At 31.7% G+C, this 19,833-nt stretch overlaps 1 protein-coding gene across 1 annotated transcript in view; it reads left to right on the forward strand.

Annotated features, from left to right (window-relative positions):
- Nucleotides 1–19,833, forward strand: part of nau (myogenic-determination protein nautilus) — a gene marked incomplete in the record, with an annotated part of 86,842 nt that overhangs the window by 3,783 nt on the left and 63,226 nt on the right. The window contains 3 exon segments of the mRNA XM_075314410.1: nucleotides 1–103; nucleotides 184–226; nucleotides 229–257. Coding sequence (XP_075170525.1) covers nucleotides 1–103; nucleotides 184–226; nucleotides 229–257 — 175 coding nt within the window.

A 19,833-nucleotide genomic window follows, 5' to 3' on the forward strand; every position in this document is an offset into this window, starting at 1 on the left:
GTTGAAACGACGTACTTCTTCAAATCCTAATCAACGTTTGCCAAAAGTTGAAATACTACGAAATGCTATTGAATATATCGAAAGTTTAGAGGATTTATTACAGGTAAGAGAAATTATAAATTGGGGAATAATAGAAAATTTCTTCAATTATTTTCAGTTAACTGATTTAGTATTTTCGTTTAGGAGTCATCGCCCATACGGACAATGGATAATTTGACAGATACAATAAGGGGAAATCCTGCCATCAGGACTATTTGGTAAGTGAAAGTAAAACAGACGTTTTGTTTATTCAAATATACTAAACAAATAACTAAGAATTCAAATTAAATTAAAATAAATTATATATATATATATATATATATATATATATATATATATATATTAATATATATATATATATATATATATATATATATATATATATATATATATATATATATATATATATATATATATATATATATATATATATATAATATATATATATATATATATATATATATATATATATATATATATATATATATATATATATATATATATAGATATATATATATATATATATATATATATATATATATATATATATATATATATATATATATATATATATATATATATATATATATATATATATATATATATATATATATATATATATATATATATATATATATATATATATATATATATATATATATATATATATATATATATATAAAACTAAAATAAAATGAATATAAATAAGCGTAAATTGAAAATACTAAATTAATTGAATAAATATAAATTTAAAATAATTCGGAATTATGTTAGTTTCGTATAGTTTTTAATGTGCCACCACTGGATAATTTTGACTAGATAATTTTTATGGTAAAAAATGAAAATTTCTCACACATATAAAATATTCGACTCGTAAACTTGACCATTCCGCAATTTATAACGAGATTTGGGATACAAAAAAAAAGACCAAATAATGTAGATTAAATATATATATATATATATATATATAACATTGGTCCGATTTCGTTCCTAAAATATAATAGCGTTCGACAATGTGTTAAAAAACTCTTCTATACAAAATTTCATGAAAATCATTTAAAAGTTGTAACCTCTGCGAAAAACAAGAAGTTATTCCCCAGGGCTAGATCCATTAGGGAGTTTCACTTGATTTGAAAAAGTTTCATGTGATTGGAAAAAAAGTTTTATTTGATATGCAAAAAGGTTAGATTTGTAAAAGGTTTCATTTAATTCGAAAATGAATTCATTTGAAATGAAAAACGCTTCATTTGATTTGAAAAAAAAATCCTATAGAAATAAAATTTTTACAAAATTTTCACTAGAAATAAAATTTTGAGAAAAGTTTCAATAAAACAAAATGTTGACAAAATTTTCTATAGAAATGAAATTTTGACAACATTTTTAATAGAAATAAAATGTTGACAAATTTTTCTATAGAAGTGAAATTTTGACAAAATTTTCTATAAAAATAAAAGTTTGACAAAATTTTTTATAGAAATAAAATTTTGACAAAATTTTCTATAGAATTGAAATTTTGACAAAATTTTCTTTAGAAATAAAATTTTGACAAAATTTTCTATAGAAATAAAATTTTGACAAAACTTTCTATAAAAATAAAATTTGGACAAAATTTTCTTTCTTTTCTTTTTTGACAAATTTTCTATAGGAATAAAATTTTCTATAGAAATAAAAATTTGATAAAATTTTCTATAGAAATACAATTTTGACAAAATTTTCTATAGAAATAAAATTAAATAGAAAATAATTATTCCAGCTTGAGATCGTTTTTTGTATGTAAGTAAGCCTTTCTTTTAATAAAAAGAAGAAATATCGAATAAAATCAAAATTTCTGATAGAAATAAATTTTTCACAAAATTTTCTATAGAAATAAAATTTTGACAAAATTTTCTATAGAAATAAAATGTTGACCAAAATTTTCTATAGGAATAAAATTTTGACAAAATTTTCTATGGGAATAAAATTTTGAAAAAAAATTTTTCTGTAGGAATAAAATTTTCTATAGAAATAAAATTTTGATAAAATTTTCTATAGAAATAAAATTTTGACAAAATTTTCTATAGAAATAAAATGTTGACAAAATTTTCTATAGAAATACAATTTTGACAAAATTTTCTATAGAAATAAAATTAAATAAAAAATAATTATTTTAGCTTGAGATTGGTTTTTGTATGCATTAGTTCCTTTTGTTAATAAAAAAGAAATATCGAATAAAATAAAAGTTCCTAATTGAAATAAAATTTGAAAAAATTTCCTATAGAAATTAAATTTTGACAAAATTTTCTATAGAAATAAAATTTTGACAAAATTTGCTATAGAAATAAAATTTTGACAAAATTTTCTATGGCAATAAAATATTTACAAAATTTTATATAGAAATAAAATTTTGAGAAAATTTCCTATCACATTGAAATTTTAATAAAATTTCTTATCAAATTGAAGTTTTAACAAAATTTCCTATACAAATTAAAATTTGGAGAAAATTTCCTATAGACATGAAGATTTAAGAAAATTACTATGAAAATTAAATTTTAAAAAAATTACTATAAATCATAAGCGTAGCTAGACAATTTTCCTAGGGGGGGGGCTATAGCCCCCCTAGCTAAAAATTTATAGACTGAACTTATAGGTTCAATTATTGTTTTATTTCATAAAAAAGAATACAAAAATAGACATCAAAATAATATATAATAAAGCAACTAAAAGTAGTTCCACACTTTTCCCAGCAAAAAAATTGGGATTTGTTTTAAAGGCACAACTTTAAAAGCACTTCCAAAAATGTCCTCACAAAGAAGTTAATTATATTAACTACACAGGAAGTTTTTTACTTCAGTTTTTTTTATATTTTAATTTTTTGTTTTCTTTTTTTAAATAGTTAAAAAAAGAGTAAGAATAAATAAAATGGTAAAAATTATTCAAATTTTGCAAATATTCAAACAAGCGTTAGAATGCATTAAAAATCATAAAAAATATAAAAATTATTATAAATTAATGTTTCTTGAAGCTCGAGGTCTTTATAAATATTTATATAATTCTAACAAAAGTTCGACCAAAAATCAAAAAAAAAAAAAAACGAATAAATAAAAATTATTTATTTGGGAAAATATCACACAACGATATGGATCACACCGTAAGAAGTGATGCAAATTTATTGCAACGGCTGTTGAAACGGCGGACATTCGTTCTATGACGAGTTCCTATTACATCGCTTCTCCGCCAATTTTGCACCACTTCCGGACCCAAAAAGAACATTTTAACTTCTTTTTTGGCGACGCTTTTTTGCAGCATTATTAAGATATTAATTTATGAAAGAAAGCTTTACAGCCTGTTTATGTATGTGGAATGAGCTCTGTGGATCGACTAAAATGGAAATAAACAGCTGCATTTATAACCAAAAAACAACTGTTTCTATGCATTTCAGTCGATCGATTGAACTCGTTCGACATACAGAAAGAGGCTGTTAGTTATTCAACTAAACCATAAGTTCAATCACAGCTCTATTTCATAAATATCAGACTTCAAACATTACCATCGGCAACTGCTACCACAACTCAAGTAATTTGATTGTGCATGAAAGTCTTTAGCGGAACTTTGTGCGGTTGTATATACTTGTTTAATTTTTATAAAAATGTAAAATCGTAAATAGGTTTTCAAATTCTGGGGGGGGGGGTCTAAGCCCCCTCCCCAGAGGCCTTCCTACGCTTATGCTATAAATATGAAAGTTTCAAATAATTTCCTATAGAAATAAAATAAAAAGGAATAGGAATTTTGACAAAATTTCCTATAGAAATTAAATTTTGAGAAAAATTTCTATAGAAATAAAATTTTGAGAAAAATTTCTATAGAAATAAAATTTTGAGAAAACTTTCTATAGAAATAAAATTTTGACAAAATTTTTTATAGAAATAAAATTTTTAAAATATTTTCTATATAAATAAAATTTTCTATAGAAATACAATTTTGACAAAATTTTCTATAGAAATAAAATTTTACACAATTTTTTATAGGAATAAAATTTTGACAAAATTTTCTATAGGAATAAAATTTTGACAAAATTTTGCATAGAAATAAAATTTTCTATAGAAATTAAATTTTGAAAAATTTTTTTATAGAAATAAAATGTTGACAAAAATTTCTATAGAAATTCAATTTTGACAAAATTTTCTATAGAAATAAAATAATATAGAAATAAAATTAAGTAAAAAATAATTATTCTATTTTCTATAGAAATAAAATTTTGACAAAATTTTCTATAGAAATAAAATTTGGACAAAATTTTCTATAGAAATAAAATTTTGACAAAATTTTCTATCGCAATAAAATGTTTACAAAATTTTATATAGAAATAAAATTTTGAGAAAATTTCCTATCACATTGAAATTTTAACAAAATTTCTTATCAAATTGAAATTTTAACAAAATTTCCTATACAAATAAAATTTGGAGAAAATTTCCTATAGACATGAAAGTTTAAGAAAATTACTATGAAAATGAAATTTTAAAGAAATTACTATGAATATGAAAGTTTCAAATAATTTCCTATAGAAATAAAATGAAAAGGAATAGGAATTTTGACAAAATTTCCTATAGAAATTACATTTTGAGAACATTTTCTATAGAAATAAAATTTTGAGAAAAATTTCTATAGAAATAAAATTTTGACAAATTTTTTATAGAAAAAAATTTTTAAAATATTTTCTATATAAATAAAATTTTCTATAGAAATACAATTTTGACAAAATTTTCTATAGAAATAAAATTTTGACACAATTTTTTATAGGAATAAAATTTTGACAAAATTTTCTATAGGAATAAGATTTTGACAAAATTTTGCATAGAAATAAAATTTTCTATAGAAATAAAATTTTGAGAAAATTTTCTTAGAAATACATTTTTGACAAAATTTTCTATTGATATAAAATTTTGACAAAATTTTCTATAAAAATAATATAGAAATAATATTAAATAGAAAATAATTATTCCAGCTTGAGATCGTGAGATTGTTCTGAAATCTTGATTTTTGAATTTTGACCAAATGGCCTTACGAAAATAAGGGCTATTTAGCCTATAATGTCTTTCGAACTAAGAGAAAAAATAAAAAAAATATCTACTATAGATTTTGTATGAATGTCCATTTATTAGAGACATACAGTAAAAAAAATGGTCTCAAAATTTCGTGTTTTCCGTGAAGTTTATAAAACTGCATTTTAGTGCTCATCAATATGGAAAATATTTGTAGCTTATTTAGATTAAAGCCTCTACTTTGAAATAACATCGAGAAATGTATCGGAAATAGTCATCTTCGGTGTCATTTTCGAATGTCCTCTTAAATGGACATCGGTAGTGAATAGGTTACAATGAAAAAAGTTTCATTTTACTTGAAACATTTTCGTTTTAAATGTAAGAGGTTTCAATTGATTTCAAAAAAAAAGTTTCACTTGAATTGAAAATAGTTTCATTTGTTTGAAAAAAAGGTTTATTTGAAGTAAAAAGGCAATATATATTAAATTTAATATTCGTTTCCAAGAGAAGTGTCTCCTCTTTATACAAAATTTTCGAAGTCATAAGACGCGGCACGGTGTAGTCTAGAAAACAAAATAAGGGCTATGATCGTTTCTTCTGTATGGACAATTTAACACCAAATACTTGGATAATCGACAGAACGAAAAACAATGTCTATAAAAATCATCACTGGCCCAGTATGCCATCCAATAACACCGCCAAAACGACCAATAGCCATAAATTAATTCCAAAACGAGAAAAATTCATAAGAATCTGGAGAAAGATTCATTAAATAAATTTCAAAATTATGATTTTTTCCAATTCTCATAAATACTCACGAATTATGTCTGTCCGTTGCATATTTAACGGCTCGTTCGATTTAAAAGAAATCTTTAAAAAAAAGTTTTCTTTCGGGAAATATTTTTTTATTATTTTCATTTTTATAGTTTTTATTCCGAATTCTTTAGAATTTTACCCAAGTTATGAAATTAAAATTTTTTTTTTTTGAGATGATGGTGCCACTTTTCATTTCCATTATCATTCATTTGTATACAAATGTCATATATGGATAGAACTACTAAGTCTAAAGCTTATCCTAAATTTTTGTTTCTAATCAAGCGATATTTGCTAAGGCAAATAGAATATGCTTGACTATAGAAACGAACATTATCGTGATTTATGGCATTGATAGGAAAAGACATTTTTCATGGAAAAAATCAAAATATTTCCCCTGAAGCTATATTAATATAGAACACACAGTTAGATTGCTTGCTGCTGCTGCTCTATTGTTATTTTCAACCTCATACTTATTGTTTGGCATATTCTAAATTTAGATCATTTTCAACAAAAAAAGTGGCAACAAATGGAAATGGATATGTATCGAGGGTATGTAGTACGGAATGTGTAAACTGTGTTAAGAAAACAGACACCTGTAGGCTATTGGGCTCCCCCCCTCTCAAACAGATTTATTGGGGTCATGCAATTGAAAATTTTCATTGACATTTTTATACGGGTTCTTCTGCATTTTTGATACTTAAATCGGACTATAATTTTCTATAGAAATAAAATTTTGAAAAAAAAATCTTTAGAAATAAAATTTTGATAAAATTTTCTACAAAATAAAATTTTGACAAAGTTTTCTACCGAAATAAAGTTTTGACAAAATTTTCTACAGAAATAAAATTTTAACAACATTTTCTATAGAAATAAATTTTTGACAAAATTTTCTATAGAAATAAAATTTTGACAAAATATTCTATAGAAATGAAATCTTGAGAAAATTTTCTATAGAAATCAAATTTTGAGAAATTTTTCTATAGAAATAAATTTTTAACAAAATTTTCAATAGAAATAAAATTTTGAAAAATTTTCTATAGAAATAAAATGTTGACAAAATTTTTCTATAAAAATAAAATTTTGACATAATTTGTTATAGAAATAAAATGTTGACATAATTTTCTATAGAAATAAAATGTTGACAAAATTTTCTATAGAAATAAAATGTTGACAAAATTTCCTCTCGCAATGAATTTTAACAAAATTTTCACAAAATTTTCTATAGTTATAAACTTTTGAAAAAATTTTCTATAGAAAAAATATTTTGACAAAATTTTCTATGGAAATAAACTTTTGACAAAATTTTTAATAGAAATAAAATTTTGCCAAAATTTTTTGTAGAAATAAAACGTTGACAAAATTTTCTATAGAAATAAAATTTTGTATAGAAATAAAATTTTGAAAAAATTTTCTATAAAAATCAAATTTTGACAACATTTTCTATAGCAACATATTTGTGACAACATTTTCTATAGAAATATATTTTTGACCAAATTTTCTATAGAAATAAAATGTTGACAAAATTTTTTACAGAAATAAAATTTTGACAAAATTTTCTATATAAATAAAATTTTGACATAATTTTCTATACAAATAAAATTTTGACAAAATTTTCTATTTTACCAAAATTTTCTATAGACATAAAATTTTGACAAAATTTTCTATCGCAATAAAATTTTAACAAAATTTTCAATAGAAATCAAATTTTGAAAAAAAAATCTATAGAAATAAACTTTTAACAAACTTTTCTATGGAAATAAACTTTTAACAAAATTTTCTATGGAAATCAAATTTTGACAAAATTTTCTATAGAAATAAAATGTTGACAAAATTTCCTATAGAAATAAAATGTTGACAAAAATTTCTATAGAAATACAATTTTGACAACATTTTCTATCACAACAAAATTTTGACAACATTTTCTATCACAATAAAATTTTGTCAAACATTTTCTATAGAAATAAATTGTTACAAAATTTTCTATAGAAAAAATATTTTGACAAATTTTTCTATAGAAACAAAATGTTGCCAAAATTTTTTGTAGAAATAATATGTTGACAAAATTTTCTATAGAAATAAAAAAAATTTCTATAGAAATAAAATTTTGACAACATTTTCTATAGAAATAAAATTTTGACAAAATTTTTTTAATAGAAATAAAATTTTGACAAAATATTCTATAGAAATACAATTTTGACATAATTTTCTATACAAATAAAATTTTGACAAAATTTTCTTCGCAATAAAATTTTACCGAAAGTCTATAGACATAAAATTTTGAGAAAATTTTCTATCGCAATAAAATTTTGACAAAATTTTCTATAGAAATAAACTTTTTACAAAATTTTCTATAGAAATAAAATTTTGACAAAATTTTTCTATAAAAATAAAATTTTGACATAATTTGCTATAGAAATAAAATGTCTATAGAAATAAAATTTTGCGAAAATTTTCTATAGAAATAAAATTATGCGAAAATTTTCTATAGAAATAAAATTTTGCGAAAATTTTCTATAGAAATAAAGTTTTGCGAAAATTTTCTATAGAAATAAAATTTTTGCGAAAATTATCTATGGAAATGAAATTTTGACAAAATTTTATAATGAAATAAAATTTTCATTCATTTTGCTTTGTAATTGTTGTTTTTTTTTCTTTAATCAGAAATAAAATGTTGACAAAATTTTCTATAGAAATAAAATGTTGACAAAATTTCCTATCGCAATGAATTTTAACAAAATTTTCTATAGTTATAAACTTTTGAAAAAATTTTCTAACGAAAAAATATTTTGACAAAATTTTCTATAGAAATAAACTTTTGACAAAATTTTTAATAGAAATAAAATTTTGCCAAAAATTTTTGTAGAAATAAAATGTTGACAAAATTTTCTATAGAAATAAAATTTTGACAAAATTTTGTATAGAAATAAAATTTTGAAAAAATTTTCTATAAAAATCAAATTTTGACAACATTTTCTATAGCAACATATTTTTGACAACATTTTCTATAGAAATATATTTTTGACCAATTTTTCTATAGAAATAAAATGTTGACAAAATTTTTTACAGAAATAAAATTTTGACAAAATTTTCTATGTAAATAAAATTTTGACATAATTTTCTATACAAATAAAATTTTGACAGAATTTTCTATTGCAATAAAATTTTACCAAAATTTTCTATAGACATAAAATTTTGACAAAATTTTCTATAATAAAATTTTAACAAAATTTTCAATAGAAATCAAATTTTGAAAAAAAAAAATCTATAGAAATAAACTTTTAACAAAATTTTCTATGGAAATCAAATTTTGACAAAATTTTCTATAGAAATAAAATGTTGACAAAATTTCCTATAGAAATAAAATGTTGACAAAAATTTCTATAGAAATACAATTTTGACAACATTTTCTATCGCAACAAAATTTTGACAACATTTTCTATCCCAATAAAATTTTGTCAAACATTGTCTATAGAAATAAATTGTTACAACGTTTTCTATAGAGATAAACGTTTGAAAACATATTCTATAGAAATAAAAGTTTGACAAAATATTCTATAGAAATAAAATTTTGCGAAAATTTTCTATAGATATAAACTTTTGCGAAAATTTTTTTATAGAAATAAAATTTTGACAAAATTTTCTAATGAAATAAAATTTTCATTCGTTTTGTTTTGTAATTGTTGTTGTTTTTTTTCTTTAATCATTGTTGTTGTTTTTGATTTCAGCTTAAAACCATGCATTGATTAAACTACAACAGAGGAAAAGAATGTTTGTCAAATTTATTTGGGCAAAGCCCTATAGAATGCAAGATAGTTGGATGGACGCACGTTTCGGAATTACCACATTCCTCATCAGCATCCTCTACTTGCAGCAACTATCAACCAATTAAACTATCAACCAATTATCAGCATAAATTCAGGCAGTTCACTAAACCCAAAAGTAAACCACGCTTGACAAACCCAAAAGTAAACTATAGACAAATTTTCCTATCGCAATAAAATTTTCAATAGAAATAAAATTTTGACAAAATTTTCTATAGAAATAAACTTGTGACAACATTTTCTATAGAAATAAAATTTTGCCAAAAATTTCGTTTCAGAGAAAATAATTTTTTGCTTTGGTTATAGGTTCTTGAATTTCGTGCGTCTTACAATAAGCGATTACCTATTAGATATCCGATGATAACATCAATAACATCCTCCTCCGTTTCAAGTAAGAGAAGTCACCAACCATGCGTTTCAAGTATTCTAATGATTAGGAACAATGTTTCCATGGATGAACAGAATTTTGAGATAAACACTTTTTCATCTTGCGCTTAAGATTTCACTCACGAAATCGCAATACAAAGGGGGCGATCACCAGCTGAAATCTGCCCCTCTTAAAATTAAAATAAACGCATACATCAAAATATCCGAGTGTAGGAAAACAACAATGAAAACACTCTGTATAAAGAAATTTCTTTTTAAATTCAAATACACAAATTACCTCTGGGATGCTGCCACTGTTGAGCATCGTATCGACGAAGTGCTTCTTTGCTTTGCGTCTTTTCTTGGCGTCAAAATAAATGAAAACCCCATAAATCCATATCACCTCGTTGGCAGTGAAATTTTCATTTGATTCCAATGACAATTTTCACACTTTGGAAACTTTTAAAATTTTGCGAAATATGAAAAATTGAGAGGCAACGAATGAAACCCTACGCTAAAGGGAAATTTGGCAATATTCTAATTTCTCATTGTAGTGAGGTGAAAAAATTTGTTGTGTTTGGCTTTGTTGGATTTTTTCCTTTAATTTTTCATTGCTTATTTATTTTAGCAATGTTTTATTACAATGAAATTTTTTTTTCTACACTGAAAAAATATTCATATAATATGGAAGATTTTGACGATGTGTTTACACTTATGGTAGTCGGGTGTCCAGGGTAGTCATAAAGATTTCTTGATATTAGACCTTCAAAGAGAGAGAGAGAGAGAGAGAGAGAGAGAGAGAGAGAGAGAGAGGAAGAAATGAAACAAGCGATTTCAGGGCTTCCAGAAATATAAGAGTACTTTATTTAAAGAATGTCTTATTAATAATCCCTAGTACACAGATAGTTTATTAGATGACAACCAAGTTCTTCTGCCGGCGACAGACACTTCGCCCTTCACAACTTGAGACAAGGATCTCTTCTAGAACTATAACTGCACACTGCTCGGATGGTTTATTAACCTAGACCGGAGTAGCTGATCCATTTCTACCGCTGCTGTAGGATATTACCTCCTCTAAATACCCTATTGGGAGCTTAACTCCATGTATTCGACTACTGGGAACTTAATTCGTCTAAATACAGTACTGGGATTTTAAATTCTCTATATCGCCCAGTTGGAGCCCAACTCTTAATACACTACGGGGTACTCCACTCCTCGAAACCCACTACCGGTGGCGCAAATCTTCTGAATCCACTGCTCGGAGCTCAACTTCTTTAATTCAGCCACTGGGAGGTTAACTCCTCTAAATCAGCCATTGGGATCTTATCTCCTTTAAATCAAAACTTGATGCTCAACTGATCTAAATCAGCAACTGGGAGCTTAACTCATCTAAATCACCTCCTATTTCTTTTCCTTGAAGGTAGCTCAACACAAGGAAGAAATGAAAGAAAGCGATTTCAATGTTTCCATAAATATAAGAGTACTTTAAAGGGTGATACGGTCAAAATTTGGTCAATATAAACTTGACGTATTTCTTTCAATTTTGCATTTAAAAAACCTGAACACCCCTCATTTTGAAGGTGTGTGTGCGTAGAATGTTGCTCCTATTTTGATTTTGGAATTCACTCAAAATGCCGTCCAAGCAAGAAGAGCAGCGTATCAAAATTTCGCTCGCGCATCGCGAAAATTCGAGCTACTCGCACGCAAAGCTGGCAAAATCGCTAAAAGTTGCCAAATCAACCGTTACAAATGTAATTAAAGTGTTTGGGGAACGTTTGTCGACAGCCAGGAAGTCTGGATCGGGGGGAAATCGAAAACCGGAAGCCGCTGAGACGACAAAGAGAGTTACCGGTAGCTTCAAGCGAAACCCTAACCTCTCTCTCCGAGATGCCGCAAATAAGCTGGGTGTATCGTCTACAACCGTGCATCGAGCCAAAAAACGAGCCGGACTATCGACTTACAAGAAGGTAGTGACTCCAAATCGCGATGATAAACAAAATACGACGGCCAAAGGCTGTACACGACGATGCTGACGAAGTTTGACTGCGTGGTAATGGAAGACGAAACCTACGTCAAAGCCGACTACAAGCAGCTTCCGGGACAGGAGTTTTATACGGCAAAAGGAAGGGGAAAGGTAGCAGATATTTTCAAGCACATAAAACTGTCAAAGTTCGCAAAGAAATATCTGGTATGGCAAGCCATCTGTACCTGTGGCTTGAAAAGCAGCATTTTCATAGCTTCCGGGACTGTCAACCAAGAAATTTACGTGAAAGAGTGTTTGAATAAACGTCTGCTGCCTTTCCTGAAGAAACACGGTTGTTCCGTACTGTTTTGGCCGGATTTGGCATCTTGCCATTACGGTAAAAAGGCCATGGAGTGGTACGCCGCCAACAACGTGCTGGTGGTTCCCAAGGACAAGAACCCTCCCAACACGCCAGAGCTCCGCCCAATTGAGAAGACCAAAAAACTGCTAAGGACGAGCAGCAGTTCAAGGCAAACTGGCTTTCTGCGGCGAAGAAGGTGGACATGGTGGCTGTACAAAATCTGATGGCAGGTGTCAAGCGTGAGGCCCGGCAATTCGGATTTGGAAAAGCGAAAGCCTAACTGCATATTTTTCCTGAATTTTATACTAATTGAACTTGAAAAAGAAATTTAATTTTATTTTTTAAATAAACGATTTCACCGATTTACACGCGTTTTCCCTTGACCAAATTTTGACCGTATCACCCTTTATTTAAATAATGTCATTATATTGATATTCTGTAGTGCATAGATAGTTTATTAGATGATAGCCAATTTCCTCTGGCGACGATCGCTTCGTCCTTCACCACTAGAATAGGATTGGGGTGAGACAAGGATCTCTTCTGGAACTATGACTGCACACTGCTGGAATGATTTAATAACATAGATCGTGGTAGCTGTACAATTTTTACAGCTGCTGTAGGAATTCCTTCCAATAAATACTGGGTGCTTCACTCATCTAAACCCTCTACCGGTGGCCCAACTTTCTCAACTACTCGAATCTCAACTCCTCTAAATTAACCACTGGGAGCTTAACTCGTCTCAATCCACTACTCGAAGTTCAACTCCTCCAAATCAACCACTGGCAGCTTAACTCCTCTAAATCAGCCACTATTTCTTTTCCTTGAAGGTAGCTCAACGCAACTTGTTCGCCAGCTATGCACCAACTGCCCTCGCTCTACAACGAAGCTGTCCTTCGAATTTAATTTTCAAACGGATCATAAAGTTATTTTACTTTGCCCTTGTAACCAGGCCCTATGGGCCTTTGCTCATCGAGCTTTCGATGTTTTCCATCGACTGGAATACATTCTCCTGGTTGAAGAACTTTCCGAGCTGAGGGCATGGACGTCTCTTCTTTGAATTCTGGATGCTCGAAACATTGCCTGCCATTCCATCGACTGGAATACATTCTCCTGGTTGAAGAACTTTCCGAGCTGAGGGCATGGACGTCTCTTCTTTGAATTCTGGATGCTCGAAACATTGCCTGCAGAAGGAATTTGCCGTATAGTATGTGCCCAAGTCGAGTCACACTTCATTCTCTCCAATTTGCTTCAGCATTCATCGATTGGAGAACATTTTCCAAGCTGATGAACATGGGGATGCCTTTCGGTCTGAAGGAACAGAAGTCTCTTCTTTGAACGGCTTCAGTATAGGGATACTCGGAATTTGACATATAGGCTACGTCTAAAGCATATACCTGGAAATATCCGAGTGTAATGCCAGTGGGTTCGGCTAAAGTCTTTCGCACCAATATGCTTCAGCGTTCTTGTAACTAGACTGGATCATGTAGTCTGTTGAGCTCTTAGTGGTCTTATTCGACTGGAGTACATTCTCTTGCTGATGGTCGTGGGAGTGCCTTTCGATGTGGGGGCACGGAAGTCTCACCGTTGAAAGACTTTAAGACAGTATGGAGATGGATTTTGCCATACATCCTGTGTCCTGCTTCAGCATTCTCGTAACCATGCCATAGTAGTCTATCGAGATTTTGGTGGTCTTTATCGACTGGAGTACAATTTCCAGGCTAATGAACATGGCAGTGCCTTTTGATCTGAAGTCACAGAAGTCTCTTCTTTGAACGACTTCAGTATGGGGATGCTAGAAATACCATCTGCAGAAGCAATTTGACGTATAGCATGTATCCAAGGAATATACCTGGAAATATACGACTGTAATTCCAATTCGTTCGGCAAGAGTCTTTCGCACCAATATGCTTCAGCATTCTTGTAACTAGACTGGCTCATGTAGTCTGTTAAGCTCTTAGTGGCTGTCTTTCGATGTGAAGGCACGGAAGTCTCACCGTTGAAAGACTTCAATATGGGGATGCTCGAAACACTGTCTGCAGAAGGATTTTGCCATACAGCCTGTGTCCAGATCGAGTTACAGCGTGACTGCAATGGTATACATATATATCTGGATATATCCGGTTGTACGTCCAGTTGGTCCGGCAAGACAAACTAATATGTGAGGAGTTAAGGCGTCTGCACTTCACTGATCGTAGTTTCGCCAAAATATTCTTGGTGGACCATATCTAGCGTCTCCTATATGCTACATCTTTCTCGTAACCAAACTGGCTAATGCAATCCGGCAAACTATTGGTGGTTGTTATTCTGCTGTCGGCTGAGCAAAACAATTTCTTAAAATGGAATTCATGAGGCTAGCAAAGTGACCGATTGCCGGATGAGTTGCCAGCTTTTAAAAGTGATCAAGGTTTTATCTCAGTTGCAGAAGACATCCTTGTGATGGTTGTCATTAACAAGGGAGCTTTGCACGGTATGGTTCCAAAGTAGAAATGGGAGGAAATTAAGAATCTGTGGTCTACTCACAGGTGATGGAAAAAGTTTTGCAGTCCAAGTCCTAGACGCAAAGAGGCTGGATGGTCTTAGGGGCGTTTTATGTTAATCGTATCGTAATCGCGGTCCAGATGTCTAGGGATAGTTTTACATCTGCGTTGATGCTAATTGGTGAAGTTTGGGAAGGAGCCGCATTGAAGTAAATCGAATAGAAATGCATGAATATCTGTCTTTCGATGTGAGGGCACGGAAGTCTCACCGTCGAAAGACTTCAATATGGGGATGCTCGAAACACTGTCTGCAGAAGGATTTTGCCATACAGCCTGTATCCAGATCGAGTCACAGCGTGACTGCAATGGCATATATCGGGATATATTCGGATGTACGTCCAGTTGGTCCGACAAGACAAACTAATATGTGAGAAGGCGGCTGCACTTCACTGATCGTAGTCTCGCCAAAATCTTCTTGATGGACCATATATCTGTCGTCTTCAATATGCTACAGCATTCTCGTAACCAAACTGGCTAATGCAATCCGGCGAACTATTGGTGGTTTTTATCGGCTGGAGTACATTCTCCTGTCGGCTGAGCAAACCAATTTCTTAAAATGGACCCAAGGAATTCATGAGGCTAGCAAAGTGACCGATCGCCGGATGAGTTGCCAGCTTTTAAAAGTGATCAGTTGCAGAAGACATCCTTGTGATGGTTCCAAAGTACAAATGGGAGGAAAGTAAGAGTCTGGCGTCTACTCACAGATGTTTGCGGTCCAAGTCCTCGATCATCCAGCCTCAAGGGAGGTTTAAGTTAATCGCATTTGCAGACTAGATGTCTGTGGATAGTTTTAAATCTGCGTTGATGCTAATAGGTGAAGTTTGCAAAGAAGCCGCTTTGGAGTTAGTCGAAAACAAGTACATACCGCCTAGACCTAGAGCACATGCATGGATATCTGCAACCCACCCTTATCCAGAGTGTAGGTTAGGTAAGGTGGCAGCCCGATGTATCAGGCTCACTTATACTATTCAGTCCATTGTGATACCAGCATTACTGAGGTGGGATAATCCACCGCTGAAAAACTGTTTGGTATTCCGCCGAAACAGGAATTGAACCATCGACCTTGTGTATGCATGCTAACCATTGCAGCATGGTGGCTCCCATCCTGAGTCTATATTAAACAGACTATAGGAATGTAACCCAGATTTCCCAATCGCCGATTGAAAGGTTGGCCGTTTGAATGAGGTGGATGGACTAAGAAGGCATCCGGTGTTTATATTTAACATTGTGTCTTTGTCACATATATCTAAGACTAACGGGTGATATGGTCAAAATTTGGTCAAGGGAAACGCGTGTAAATCGGTGAAATCGTTAATTTAAAAAATCAAATTAAATTTCTTTTTCAAGTTCAATTAGTATAAAATTCAGGAAAAATATTCAGTTAGGCTTTCGCTTTTCCAAATCTGAATTGCCGGGCCTCACGCTTGACACCTGTCATCAGATTTTGTACAGCCACCTTGTCCACCTTCTTCGCCGCAGAAAGCCAGTTTGCCTTGAACCGCTGCTCGTCCTTAGCAGTTTTTTTGGTCTTCTTTAGGTTCCGCTTGACAATAGCCAAGTATTTCTCAATTGGGCGGAGCTTTGGCGTGTTGGGAGGGTTCTTGTCCTTGGGAACCACCTGCACGTTGTTGGCGGCGTACCACTCCATGGCCTTTTTACCGTAATGGCTAGATGCCAAATCCGGCCAAAACAGTACGGAATAACCGTGTTTCTTCAGGAAAGGCAGCAGACGTTTATTCAAACACTCTTTCACGTAAATTTCTTGGTTGACAGTCCCGGAAGCTGTGAAAATGCTGCTTTTCATGCCACAGGTACAGATGGCTTGCCAAACCAGATATTTCTTTGCGAACTTTGACAGTTTTATGTGCTTGAAAATATCTGCTACCTTTCCCCTTCCTTTTGCCGTATAAAACTCCTGTCCCGGAAGCTACTTGTAGTCGGCTTTGACGTAGGTTTCGTCGTCCATTACCACGCAGTCAAACTTCGTCAGCATCGTCGTGTACAGCCTCCGGGATCGCGCTTTGGCCGTCGTATTTTGTTTATCATCGCGATTTGGAATCACTACCTTCTTGTAAGTCGATAGTCCGGCTCGTTTTTTGGCTCGATGCACGGTTGTAGACGATACACCCAGCTTATTTGCGGCATCTCGGAGAGAGAGGTTAGGGTTTCGCTTGAAACTACCGGCAACTCTCTTTGTCGTCTCAGCGGCTTCTGGTTTTCGATTTTCCCCCGATCCATACTTCCTGGCTGTCGACAAACGTTCCCCAAACACAATAATTACATTTGTAACGGTTGGTTTGGCAACTTTTAGCGATTTTGCCAGCTTTGCGTGCGAGTAGCTCGGATTTTCGCGATGCGCGAGCAAAATTTTGATACGCTGCTCTTCTTGCTTGGACGGCATTTTGACAACTGAAGAGTGAATTCCAAAATCAAAATAGGAGCAACATTCTACACACACACACCTTCAAAATGAGGGGTGTTCAGGGTTTTTAAATGCAAAATTGAAAGAAATACGTCAAGTTTGTATTGACCAAATTTTGACCGTATCACCCTTTAAGTGCGTCAGTTACGGCTTTAGTTTGCCGTGAGATGTCACCTTTCTCTGGTGCTCTGTGCCAAGGTTGGACTACTATACGGCTAGCTCCATTATAGTCCTTATGAATGTTGTTCCAAGCTGTCTGAAACGTCGCCAGTTGCTAGTTTTGCAAAGATGCATATCGCGCCTCAGATTGTGAAGGTCAACCCCGATTCAAGTGGGCGGTGGGAGGATTTTAGTCTCGCCGTGAACATGGCCACCGGGTCTGAGGCAGAAATACCCTGCCAGATTTTTTTATTGTATGGCAACCGCAAGTAAGTTGGGATCCGTTCAGAGACTGCCCACAGACCGGTCAATTCCGTTATAGGTAACATTGTCTCTTCGCCATTGACGGCAAACTTAGCTGCGGTAGTCCATCTCATATTGTGGTGTTAAAGATTACAATGAGAATGGTGCTGCTTGTTGCTCATTCCCTATAGGGATTCACGTCCGATAAATCTGTCTTACCCTTTTCGAATCAGTCGCTATCACTACGCAATCTTTTTCCAGAAATACTAGAGGTCTGCTGCGATGGTTCACAGCTTGCTTTCAAATCGTTTACGGAGATAATCTGAAAATTTTGACCAAGTCTGCGAGCCCCTTTGGAAAGATCAACATCAACTGGCAAAAAATCCCAACTTCTCGAGTGACCTATAGGCGTTGGTGAAAATTCCTTTCAGCATTAACACAACATCCTGATGTTATCGGTATACCCGTAGACCTTTCACAGAGATTTTATAGCTATCTTACGATGGCTCACAAATTGCCTTCGAATCTCCTACAGAATTCTTCATAGGAATCTGACATCTCATTCTGGTTATCCACAAGTTACGTTGCAAGTATCGGTATCAACTGGTGAATAATGTGCAACTTGTTGCCGTGAACGATCGATAAAGGTATTTACTTTTACTCCTTCTGCGAATGGCTTTGGAAGTGCTATGATCGACAGTTTGATATTTGTCTCGCAATAGTCACACATTTGAACATTTGCTCCCCCCAAAAGATGAATAATAGCAATTCTACCCATCATTCGATTAAGTTGTATATTTGTACGTTTTAAAAAAAATATTTTTTCGGAGATAATTTGTGTTTATTTCGACAACGTCCCACAAATAGCCATCACGACGTAGCGCAATAAATGTGGTAGATTTGATGGTTGACTTGGACAATGTTGCCATTTCAGATTCCATAGAATGGATGACGGAATATTAGTCCTACATCATCTTCATCATCATTGTCCTACATCATCTTCATCATCTTCACCTAGGGATTTCAATAGATAACATGTTTTGTAAATTCTGGGATTGGGAATTTTCTGATTCCAAGGAATTTACGGTATATTGCAAGAAGGGAGTCTTTCGAATTTTAAAGGCGAAAAGCAATGAATTTTAATTGAAAACTCGTAGCGTGATTAGTGCTACATCATCTTCATCATCATTGTCCTACATCATCTTCACCTAGGGATTTCAATAGATAACATGTTTTGTAAATTCTGGGATTGGGAATTTTCTGATTCCAAGGAATTTACGGTATCTTGCAAGAAGGGAGTCTTTCGAATTTTAAAGGCGAAAAGCAATGAATTTTAATTGAAAACTCGTAGCGTGATTAGAACATACCAACCGACAGACGACGTCGTTAGATCACTTTAGAATTTCATCCTAAATTTCCCTTTATATAGTGGGAAATTGGTAATTGGATTTGCTTGAAACGGAATTACAAACTTATACATCCATCGGCATCACCATGGTGGTGGGGATAAAATGGAATTAATTAAAAATTGGTCCATAATAAAAAGTGATCCAAAAGTATCATCACGCGGAAGAAAGTAGCAATGATGTTCCCAATGCACGGATTCGCATACTCTCTCTCTGCAGCGGCATTCAGTAACTTCTGCATCTGTGTCTATCGGCTAAGGACCCACAATTGACCCTGATTCCCCTCAGAAATGTCTATATGCGGTCCTTTACGTGAGATTGCACGGAAAAGGGGGCAAAGATTACTCTAAATATTCACAACGGTAGCACTGGTCCGGATACTCTTTCTCAAGGTCAACAGCATTCTGCAAGTTCTGCATCGGCGCCTCTTGGCTGTGGTCCCACAATTGACCTTAATGAAATATCCTTTTGCAATCCCTTATATGAAATCGCACAGAAAAAGGGACGCTATAAAGTGCTACGGTGATAGCGCTGATCCGGATACTATTTCTCAAAGTCTTCAGCTGCATTCAGAGACTTCTGCATCGGCGTCTCTCGACTGCGGTCGAACAGTTGACCTTGATTCCCCTCAGAAATGTCTTTATGTGATCCCTTACTTGAGATTGCAAGGAAATGGGGGAAA

The sequence above is a fragment of the Haematobia irritans genome, chromosome 1 (genome assembly GCF_050003625.1).
Source record: "Haematobia irritans isolate KBUSLIRL chromosome 1, ASM5000362v1, whole genome shotgun sequence".
NCBI lineage: Eukaryota > Metazoa > Arthropoda > Insecta > Diptera > Muscidae > Haematobia > Haematobia irritans.